This window comes from Pelmatolapia mariae, linkage group LG10_11 (genome assembly GCF_036321145.2).
Source record: "Pelmatolapia mariae isolate MD_Pm_ZW linkage group LG10_11, Pm_UMD_F_2, whole genome shotgun sequence".
Lineage (NCBI taxonomy): Eukaryota > Metazoa > Chordata > Actinopteri > Cichliformes > Cichlidae > Pelmatolapia > Pelmatolapia mariae.
Genome location: NC_086236.1, coordinates 25958179 through 25970420, shown reverse-complemented (window position 1 = coordinate 25970420; position 12242 = coordinate 25958179). Strand labels below are relative to the sequence as shown.

Here is a 12242-nt window from a genome sequence, read left to right as displayed (position 1 = left end):
GCCACATTTATATTTCCTTTTATTTTATTTTGTAACCATGACGCTTCACCTCTGTAACTTAAATAGTTATATGTGGCGGACTGAAATTAAATCCCCTCATCCTCCACCCCTAAAGCTGACGTCACAGGTTTGTTAATAGGCAATAGGCTGAGCTCCGCTAGGTGAGCTCATTACAGCGTCTCTCTCAGAGAGCTCGTCAGAGGCAAAATGGGACACATATGACCGCACTAAGCGCACAGACAGCATTTTATTGTTGTTCGTTCTTCTTCTCTACTTTAGCCAACTGCGGATTTTTCGCAGTGAATGATTTTAATATTTATGAGTAGCTTATTTTTAGGTCCTTTCCCTCCTGAAATCGCACACCTCGGATCATCTTCAGTCAGTGATTATTATATATACATTTTTTTTATACCAGTTTGTCTTCAACTGCTGATCTTTCATTTGGAGCAGTAGACTGAATTTGGATTGTTGCCCTGTGGAACAAAAAAATCTAACAAAAAACTACTTTTACTCTCACGGATGGCGACCTAATCGATGCGAATAATTCGGAAGAGGTGGATCTTTTGGATTATATGCACTAAAGCGAATCCATATCTAGGTGAGCGGGACGGAAGAGAAGAGGAAGAGTTGATTTCGCACTCGCACACTGGAGCGGGAATAAGTCTAGACAATGCTTCAGTGTGCCAGCTGTGAAAAACCTATTCTCGATAGGTTCTTGCTCAAAGTTTTGGACAGACCGTGGCACATCAAATGCGTCCAGTGCTGCGACTGCAAATGTAGTTTGACAGAGAAGTGTTTTTCTCGAGAAGGGAAACTGTATTGCAAGAATGATTTCTTTAGGTAAGAATTGACAGTGTTTGTGGTTTAGTATTTTAAAGAAAAGGTTTGGGGTTTTTTTTAGTCAGTTAAAAACAGGTTAAAAATGTATTCCAGTGGTTGCAACTAACCATCTGTTTTTATACAATGGACACGCCTGTCTGCTGTTATTTTATTTTCTCGTCTTATCTTTCGGTTCTCTCTTTTCGTTTAATTCTCGGTTTTTTGTGTCTTCATTGAAAGTGAAGCTAACCCTAACTGCTCGTGTGATTATTATGATGGAAAATATCTTACAATTGTACCTAATATTTGTGTTTAGCCTGTTTAGTTAGACAACTGCATTTTTACTTTCTGTTCAAATCTTACAGTTGTGAAAAACTGACTGTGATAATTTCACTGACTACAACACACTAAGTTCCTGGTAGTTTGAATTGGGGGGGGGGGGGGGGGGGGGGGGGGAGAGAGAGAGAGTTTGTTTTGTAAAAACAACACAAACTTGCCAAAACTGGGCCTAAAGTCAGAGCAGGTGTAAAGGTGTTCTCCTACATTAAGACCAACATATCACGTCTGTGCTGAAACTTTTCCCTGACTTTGGTTCTCCCTCTTGAACAGGAAATTTGGAACCAAGTGCGCTGGATGCGCGCAGGGGATTTTACCCAGTGATCTAGTCCGCAGAGCCAAGAGCAAAGTGTTTCACCTGAACTGTTTCACCTGTGTGATGTGTAACAAACAGCTGTCCACCGGAGAGGAACTGTATATTCTGGACGAATTCAAGTTCGTTTGCAAAGAGGACTATGAAAACAACTCTGGGAAAGACACAATCCTCCTTTCAGGTGATTCATTATTATTATTATTATTATTATTATTATTATTATCATTATTATTATTATCTGGTGTATTTTATTTATTTTTTAAAAAGATTCCTGACGTACACCTTTCATACATATTTAGCCTAGAGTAGTGGCATTTTCTGATTGTCTTATTTTGATAACAGTGACAACGTGCAGCGACCCAAGTCTGTCTCCGGACTCTCAGGACCCGCAGGACGATGGGAAGGAGTCAGAAAACGGGCATTTATCGGATAAAGACACGTGCAGCAACGAGAACGACGAGCAGAGCGCCGTCGGAAAACGACGCGGGCCTCGGACCACTATAAAAGCCAAGCAGCTGGAGACCCTGAAAGCGGCTTTCGCGGCCACACCGAAGCCCACCAGGCACATCAGAGAGCAGCTGTCACGGGAGACGGGTCTCAACATGAGAGTCATCCAGGTAAAAGCAAAAACAAAACAAACAGACTGATTTTTCCCCCGCCTCTCATTTGGGGTTTTCCTTAATCTGTGCGCCCAGTGCGTCCCTAACATCACAGAGGACTCATGATGCCCATGGGCATTTTAAAAGGCCCTCTAATAATAAAAGAAAATCATGTCGCACAGATGCATCTTGAATGTTAATTTTAAAATGCTATAAATTATATTTTTAGTGACCTAAAAAGTTAATTTTGCATGTTTTTGTGTCTTTTCTCATCAACTAAAACCTTGCCCTAATTTACAAAGACCTTGTCAGTATTTTGGGTTGATTTATTTCTAACCATCGTCATCCAAATCATCCAAATCCAACTGCAATTTGTCGCCCTTATTTCAAAAAGCTGTTGGCCACACTTCATAATTCATGCTCCTTGTTTTTGAACCGCTGTCTTAAAGGTTTGGTTCCAAAATCGGAGGTCTAAAGAGAGACGTATGAAACAGCTGAGCGCTCTAAGCGCTCGGAGACACGTGTTTTTCCGCAACCCGAGAAGAATGAGAGGCCTGGGAGAGAGAGTGGAACCAGGAGAGCTTGGACACTTTTCTTATTATGGAGGTGAGCTATATAAAATAATATTAAGATTTAGTGTTTTAAGACTGACACACCATAAACAAACAGATAAATAAGCAAATAAGGTACAAAGTATATATGCTTCTTCAGGTTGATGCATTAGCTGTAATCAATAAAATGAACCTTATACAATCTAATAATCAATGTTGTTTTTGACAACATTAAGATAAATAAAAAAGCCACTATTATTCTTTCTTTAAATTCTGACACAATGCACTAATCCTTGTGTTCATATGAGTGCAGAATATCCTGGTGAATACTATGGCTCAGGAGGGAATTATGAGTACTTTCAAGGCCCACCATTATCGCAAGCACAGACTCCAGCAGACCTGGGCTTTGTGCCCTCCACAGTCCCGGCTGGCACCCCGCTAGGAGCCATGGACCACCATCATCCTGGGCACCACTGTCCCGGAGAGGTTCAGTGTTTCTCTGATACATTATCTCATCATCCTGTGGACTCACCCAGTCCGGAGCCCAATGGACCAAGTTCAATTCACAGCATCTCCAGTGAAATGTGTGGCCCCAGCACGCCCTTCACCACTGTTTCTCTCAGTGACAACGGATACACCAACCAGCTGTCACAGCCCTCTTCAGAAATGAGTGAAGGCACTGTTTGGTAATCAGGCTAAGACCGAAATACTACACATGCAGTTTGAAGGCAAACCCTTAACTTTATTTCATATATCAGCTATTTATTTATGATTATTTATGAATATTTATTTATTTATTTATTTATTGTATTTCATTATGATTTTTTAATTTTTATGTTGGTTATTTATTGACGGGCCACGTATTAGATAGTTTGGAATAATCTGTGTGAATTGGCTCGTTAATAGGTTCGCAGTGCTGGGCCTCACTGATTAAGCAATAAACAAATACATTAATACTGCTGAATTGTATTTTAGTGTTTACAAAACCTTTTCTGTCATGTACAGTACTGTGCAAAGGTTTTAAGCACATTTGATGCTTATATTCTTTATCCATTACACAAGAATATCAACTGACCATAAGCCCATTCTGTATTCAGTTTTTTGGCCCATGCTAGCTGGAATAGACAGTTAAGAAGATGGATGTATGGATGGACAAGGCAGTGGATATCCCCAAACATTCACACAGAGTCATAAAGAACTTCAGTGACAAGAACTACAAGGAGTTCAGCAAGATGCTATGGCCCACAGAGATCCCTCGTCTCATTATACTGTATTTATATCAGTCTAAGATAACAAGAGGCGATGGAAACAACTGAGACCAGCCTAAATGCAAAGAAGAATTGTGACCACACATTCAAAATGGCTGGGAGAAAGAAAAAAAGAACTATGTACCAAGTACCCTGATAAGCAATGGTAAGTGTACCCATAAGAATTTGTGCTTTTTAAAGGGAAATGGTGGTCATACTCAGTATTAATTTGAAACCTTTTTTTCTGCTTAGTGCACTTTATACGAAGTTAATTGATAAAATGTCAGATTTTAATGTCATTTCTAAAAACATTCACATTTTGATATGTTTAAAATTTGCACAGCACTGTATATGATGAAATTGACCTTAAAATTCAAATGTGAAGTGTGTGACTGTATTTGTTTTATCACCTTTCAGTGTTTCAGCCAACTTACAAATTCCAAGTATGAGTTTGTGTGTAATACTCATGTTCATGTATTACACATGAACCACCCGCTGATTACAGATCATGAACGTGATACATCTGACCAAAAACATTTCTCAGGACTGCGGAAACATTGCATTGTTTTTTTGTTTCGCTACACCTTTCTTATGAATAATTTGCTGTTTAGCATGTGTTTGCCTTCAAAGTATTGCCATTTTAATCTGAACATTTACATGAGTAGAAAATGATTTGACTGTGATATGAGTCCAACCTGACAGTATGTATAATAATGGGCAATAATGGACGGAAGAGTCAATTGTTTATGTGACACTCCAGTGTTCAGAGGGTTGATTTTGAGTTGTTTTAAACGTCTTCATTCTGGCATTAAATGAAATGCCAGAATGAAATAAATGAAATTAAATGGCAACCCATTTAATGCAAACAAACCAAACTTTTGTAGCTATTGTAATTATTTGGTCACTATGCTATTTTGCATACCTCAAAAAATACTGAAAACACAATAAACTGTTGCCAAATGAAAGGACATCACAAATCCTGCCATTTTAGTTGTAAAAAAAAAAAACACCTCTAAAGACTTAAACGGCTTTTGTCTTTAAAATGTCAAATTATTTATAACGATAGTATTTCACTTTTGCCACAGACGACTTTTTTTCCATGAGATACTTGACCTTTCTTATCCGGTTTGTGAAACAGGCATCACAATGCTGTATAATAAAAGTCCTATTGATGATTGTTATTTGTTTATCACTTTTGGGGGAAATGATGGGAATTCCTTTTTCAGTCTTTCCTGATTTTGTGAATGTTTATTGAACAGGGATTTGTTAACATGTATGTAATCTTTTGAGATTTTTAAATAGACCAAAAAGATTACCAGAGGGAATCCTTTTAGTGTACAAATGTGCATTTAAAATATTTTTGTCGTCCTTTAATAAACGCACTCTTATGGAGTCTTATGAAGAAGTCAAAGTGTCAGCAACTGCTTAAAAACTGCTGCAAGATTAGAAATAAGTTCTAAATAACATCAGCAATAATGCATAACCACTAAAAGAGTTCAGCTCAAAAGTACTTGTATATTTATAACAGACACTGTAAATTTGCTTAGTTTAATCTGTTACACTGATTGTGAAGAGCTACTCATTGTCATAATTTACGGTTTTTGCCATGACACTGAGTGCTCACTGTTCTGCTAAATGGGGAAAATTATGACTCTAAGTGAAATTCTAGGAGGAAATACAATACGTCTCTTTGAAACTTTGCTATAGATTCACCAAAATCAGAGCTGTTGTGCTAATGTGTTTATAGCAACATTATCTAATTGGCATTGTCAATATATGAACATCTTCTTTTCCCTGGTTATGTTTAGTGAGCCTAAGCAACATTTCAAACACACAATGTTGAAGTAGAAAGTTATCAACTCACATTACATACTGTATATATGTTGGTTTTTCCTTGTGTTATGCAAAGGAGCTTCATAAAATCTTTGGCACTTGTTACTTTGCTAGGTATTTTCTTGATAATTCAAGAGCTGCAAGCACGTATTTGGATTCACCGGCAATAAACAATGAGCCTTTCTCTAATGCCAGCTAAGTGACATGTTGCAACATTAACAAGCTAATGACAGAATGACTATTTTCAAGCCAGGGAAAGGTGAGAGCATCATAAAAGGGGACAGGACGCTGCATATTGGATCAGTAAGCAGTGAAGCGGGAGACTGAAGGAGCAGATCAGTGGAGCTGATTGGGGGAGGGGTAGAGGAGACGAGCAATGTCACAAAGCATAAACTGCAGGAAAACATGGGAATGGATCATCCACCTCCTGTGTATCTAGAGGCATGTTTATAAGCTGAAGATTAGATTTGACAGTGGCTAACAAATGTCAACCTGATCACAAAATATTATAAAAAGACATATGAGAAAATGTGGAGCTGAAGCTGGAAAAGAGAGTTGCACAATTGTTAATATGGTTTGCATTAGACTGATGTGTTTAAATCTCAAGAAAAAAAAAGTTCAGTCTCCCTTTTGCTTTACAACTTTGCGAAATGTTACCTTAAAAGAGTGACATTCAGAGTCATTTCCCCCCAAAAATTCATAGCAGGCAACTTGTGCTTTTAAACACTATTAAAACGATGTGATAAAAACTATGGACTTTGACATAACTGGGCATGTTTTTTGCTTAACCAGACACATGTATATACCAGCTTATGATGATGAGCTTAACTTAAGCTGCTAAAAGAGCTAGTTAACATCCTAATGTTCAATATTCATCAAGATTCTTTTATAAATACGTGCAACTTGTCAAGGTTAGTATCAGTGTTGCCTGCTGCTAGTTGGTAAAGTTAATGGTAAATGGTATTTTCACTTATGCTTAACTTCCTATTCATCCATAACCCTTTATCAAGTATAGAACCCCATGTAGTAACTTTATTTGCATCATAACAACGGAGAAAAAAACCCCAAAAGAGTAAAATGTTCATGTGATATCCTCTAATAACACTCAAATTTTGAATTATTCAGTGAAAATCCTATAAAAGATTGAAATTGTTCCAGTCATAACATTTTCCTTAGGTGAAGTTTAGGACACTGATGAAGAGGCAGGTGGTAGCACAAACCTGAACTCTTGACCTCTCCAGTAATATTAACTGGTGGCAGTGTTATGCTACTGGGGGTTTGTTTTCCTGCTGCTGTTTGAGTTTGTAAAGGGAATTCTCCCTCAGAATCAGTGATTGAATTGACAATGCTCCAAAGGGCAGTAGGGGCTGAAACATATGCTATCCCCAACTGAACACCTGTAGAAGATTGTGGCCCAGTGTACTGTTCACCAAACACTAAAAACACCAAATGAGAGAAGAATAGTGTTGTAGTAAGGATTCTGAGAGTTGCAGAAGCATTGCCAAGTGCGCTGAAGCTGCTCTAGCCCAGCACCTTACCTTTAATTTGTTACCTGTCTGTAGCAATGTACAGCTACTTGATATAGAAATGTAATCCTCAGCAGAGAATGCTGCAGTGTGAGGGCTCTGAGATGCAATGCAGAGTTTATTTATGTCATTTAAATGTGCTCTCGTGTCATTTCAGCTTAGTATGAGAGATAGTACTGCTGTTCTTGCTGGCCTGCTCTGCTCTCCCTTGTACTGTGTGTGCAAGAAATTCTAATCATGATTGTGAACTTAACATCAGTTGGCCATTCAGTGTAATTTGGTAGAAAGTTTTCCACTTAAAGCATGTCTGAAAATGCCCCTAATACACAATATTATATTTTTTGCTAATATTGATCTTTGAATTCTGCTAATTAACTGAAATTTACAACATTTACACGCTCCCGTTTGCTGTAGCAGATAATGTTATGCTGGAAACGTAATCCCTATAATCTCAACAAAATACCTTGATGAAGAGAAAGATTTGCAAGTCAAACGTGAAACCAGCAAATCAATTTAAATCTCGCTGACAATGAGAGAGAGAGAGAGAGGGAGGGTGGGGGGATAAGACTTAATTGACCTCTAAGCATTGATTTGTGCACTTACCTACTAATTTAACTGCTTTCACAAGTGTCCTGAAAAAATAGCAAATCAAGCAAGCACTCATGGAACCTGGTGTCCAGGAAATCTGAACTGTATTTTATATATCGGGTATGTTTTATGCACAAAAGAGCTGATGGCTAATTAGCTGCCTACCGCTGACTAGATGGACTGTTTGACTCCTATTATGCCCTGACACTTGAGCTGGGTATCAGCAGCTTGGTTAGATGCCTGCAGCTATAGTATCTTTATTGTTCTTCACAAGACTAGACAATGTTCTTAGACAGAATCAGCATAATTTGTTGGACCAATTACCAAAAGTTTTTTTTAGTCTCTTCTCAAGGAGCATAATACAGTGACCCATGAAGACTTAGCGTGAACAAATATAACTATCTTACATCCTGTGTATCAAAATTTAAACACCTGAAAACCGAGAAAAGATAAAAAAAAAAAACAAAAAAAAAAACAATAAGATAAATGCTATCATGTACTAATAATCTACTGCAATTTGAGATGAATCCTTCTGATCCTTAAATATAGATTTGATTTGAACTTAAATTTAGTATTTTTCTCATTGCTGTTCTTTTTAGCCCCTTTCTCAATCTAGCCCAATTCACAAATTTGACTCTTTCTTCACTTTATGCTTGAGGCTTGGTACTCCAGTTTCTGCATGAAAATCATTCACACATAGAATTTTATAATCAATGCCCACAGTAATAGGATTCCTCTGGCCATGGGCAATTAATACAGTTTTCTCCTTTTTTCCCTCCTTGCGCTGATCTCAAAGCTACGAGACATTGGCTTCTCCTCATTTACATATTTATTGCATTGGACTCAAATCTGGCGAGTGATTGATGTGGAGCCTGCCTTCTGAATTTTTAGCGGTCTATTATTATGAAAGACATGGAGGGGGGCTGCAGCACGTCAGTGTAATTTTGATTAAAGTTGAAGAGGACAGAATCACGAGTGTTCCCCACACACTCTCTTTTCCTACACTGCTTAATCCGTGAGGCCAAGAGCTGATTTCAGCCTGTTATTGAGCCTGAGGAGTCCACCATTCACAAAAAAAGAGGCAGATTCACTTGTTAAGATTTTAATCAGTGTGTCACTTGCTCCTAAAGTTAATGACAATGCGATTGATTTCAGTTATTAATGGGTCTTTGGAAAACTTTTTCTTTCCCCTCTTCTATTTATTTTGGATCATGTATGTGGCTGTATGGTTCAGAATAATGTTACGAACAGTATCCATCTGTTCATCAATGAAATAATAAAAAATGTTTTGAAAGCATGATTTTCCTCTGCATAGCAAAGGCTTTTGCACACTGAATTCCTTCAGATTGCTTTGCTGCACAATGCAGACTGAGACAAAGACATGACACTGATGGCTGATCAGATGGTAAGCTTGTATGTTCAAGTGTGAAAAACTCTGCTCTGCATATGGTATATGTGCATACGTGCATGTAATGGGGTGCAGTATGGAGGTGACTGTAGAGCAGTTCTCCAGCGGTAGTCCATACTTGATCTGTCTTATACTCCAATGGATCAGTTTCAACGTTTCATCTAATGTTTGAGCAAGTTTGGGACATAAAATGTTTCTTGTTTAGTGCAAGCTTTAGCAGTTATAATAAAGTAGCTAACATTCACTCCCATTTCTTAACTAAATGTAAACTCAAACCTTATAAAAGTTTCAGTTGAGGCGAATTTGCCTAAAATCAAAAGCAACCCTCCTTCTCTCAGCTATACTTACTCATCTGGAGGCCGGACAGATTCTTGAGAACTTAGATGGCTTTTATCAGTCTGATTTAGATGTAGTAAACTAATGCTGATACATGACATTACTACAAGCTAGCTTGTCAAGCACAGGGATTTCACTGGTTGGCTGCCTTTGTCCTTCAGAGCCAAAGGACATGCATTATGAGATGCGGTAAACCAACAGTTCCATGTGGAGTTGACTTTCTATGGTTCACTGATATGCCCTTAATGTATGCAATTTAATGTGACACATCTCTCAGATGGACTCATTGCTGGACTGGACTGATCTTTGCATTCAGCTAAACTGTGCATATCATAACCCGTAATGAGTGCCACACAATACACTTCAGTGCAGGCTGTCTTTACTTGAACATATTAATTAATGCATCTTCAGTTCTGGCTTGACGGGCTTTCAGATTCTTTGATGGTGCATCTTGTACTAGACTTCATACAGTCAAATTAGCAACAATAAGTACACATTTCTATAGTAATAAGATGAGGTGACTAAGTCACAAGGGACCTACAGTACACATAGTTTTATAAGTATTTCATTAAATGTAATTAAATTACATTAAATGTAAATCTGTAATTAAGTAATTTATACTTTTTAAAGTTTATTTACTTATATTAGGCTATCTGTGTGGTGTACCTTTTATAGTGAGGATTAGCTATAGTTGTGCAGACTTATTTTGGTTCAGAGTTTCTACTTTATTCATTTGTTCTTTATTTTATTTTGTTCATTGTTGTTCCGTTTTCCTTTCATTTGATAACTTGTTGGCAAAAAACACAGGAAAGTAAAAAATAAAAAGAGCTTCATTTTGTATTACGGTGCATTCTATGGAAGTATTGTGAGTCTTTTTACTTTTGCATTTATTTAAAGCTTCTTCAAAACAAAGATTCAAAGAATAATAAAAGCAATAAATATGAAAAGTTAAAAATCATAATAACACAAAATAAATTATAAACAGAAAAAAGAAGGAAAAACTGCCTTAAAACTGAAAGAAAAAAATGTGATAAAGGCATTAGCAGTTATACAAAGCCAAATGATAAAAATGTGTTGCCTGCCTGAGATCCTCAGGCAGGGAATTTAGTAATTGTGGTGTCCTGGCTGCAAAGACTCAATCACCTTTAGTGACTAATTCTGCTAAGTCTTTAAAAGTCTGTAGCAGATGGCGGTCTGTGGAATAACTGTACAGATGTTCGACTTTCCAAAAATTCAAATACACCGTGCATCTAAATGAGAAGCTGGGCACCCAACAATGTGTGACTAATTCATCACCTGGAGAATCTGAATATCTGTACAAATTCAACTGCAATCAACCTAAAAGCTGGTGAGATTTCAGTCTATAGCTCAAAGCGGCCGACCAGCAGGCTAAGTAGACTACAGAGCCCTGTAGTCAGAATGGCTCAAACAATTATGTTTGTAGTAGCATTTGCTGAGAGACACGGTAACAGTAGATAGCATCTTTTTCCTGTCCCACCCTTACCAACACGTCCAATATACCGTGAGGATCTATCGCTGCTTCCATATTTTCTATACCAGTTGATGACCTACAGTGATAATTGTGATGTATGGCCAAAGGTGCTGGACCTCGGCTGCTGACCTTTCCACAATCTCATACTGGGGAACCTTTACCATCGACCTCCTTTGCCCCTCCCCATTTTCCACAGATCGTATTCCAGGGGCTCCAACCTTCCTCTCCCCTCCTCCTCAGCCATGTACATATTGTAGTTGGCTCGACGTACGAAGCCCGAAACACTCCAGTGGTTCCATGAATGTTAATGCTGGGATAAAGGAGCAGAGGAGAGGGGAGGGAGGCATGGTACAAGGGACAACTTTACTTGGCCTGCAATGCACAGCTATATGAAGCTTCTTCCATGTTACGGTTCATATTGATTAAGCCATGTTTTCCTTGTTATAGTATGTGTGTGAAATATTAAGTGTGTGAGCAGCATTTTCAGGACGAGTCGCAATCACACTCCCCAACCATGCGCTGTAATAATTTCACTTTTGTATACGAAATGTAAGGACGACTTTTTGCTATTTGATCTTTGTGTAATTTTGGTGCAATCAAGATTTTAAAAATTTGCTGCTGATGTGTGCCAAAGTTCACTTCAGTCTTTACCAGGCTTGGGTACAGAGGAAATGCCAGCATTATGAAGTGACAATCACAGAGTGTTGCAAGCTTTTACTCCTGCAGAGGGCTGAAGTGCTGCTTTCCTGCCCTCAAAAGAGGTTCACAACCTCTGTATACCCTGCATTTAAGATGCTCTAAATCATTTATTTAAATATTGATCTATACGTGGATTTGCATTTCAGGAACTGAGTTTACGTTGAGACACTATCAAAGATTATAAATCACAAAACCTGGGATGCATGGGGAAATATCACTATTGTTCTAATCTCACTATCATGAAACTAAATTCAAACAAAGCCACCAGAGTGACAACAATGTTTTACTTTCTGATATAGGTTCAGCTTCACTGGAAGTTTCAAGACTGCATTTATATTCTCATATGCATTATTCACAATATATAGCACTGTGCAAAGTTTGGAGCCACCTCTCATTTCTTTATAGTTTATTAGAAACATGGGAAATATGTGTGATATGAAACAACAAGCATAAATGGAAATACAGTATAAGTGCAAAAAGAGACTGAAAGTCAAT

General features: G+C 37.9%; 1 protein-coding gene across 1 annotated transcript; it reads left to right on the top strand.

Moving 5' to 3' along the window:
- The first annotated feature begins 670 nt into the window (after positions 1-670).
- On the top strand, positions 671-3308 carry LOC134637403 (LIM/homeobox protein Lhx1-like). The gene is made up of 5 exons (XM_063487822.1): positions 671-840; positions 1429-1649; positions 1811-2085; positions 2517-2673; positions 2932-3308. The coding sequence occupies exons 1-5, from the start codon at positions 671-673 to the stop codon at positions 3306-3308; spliced, it is 1200 nt and encodes a 399-aa protein (XP_063343892.1).
- The last annotated feature ends 8934 nt before the right edge of the window (positions 3309-12242 follow it).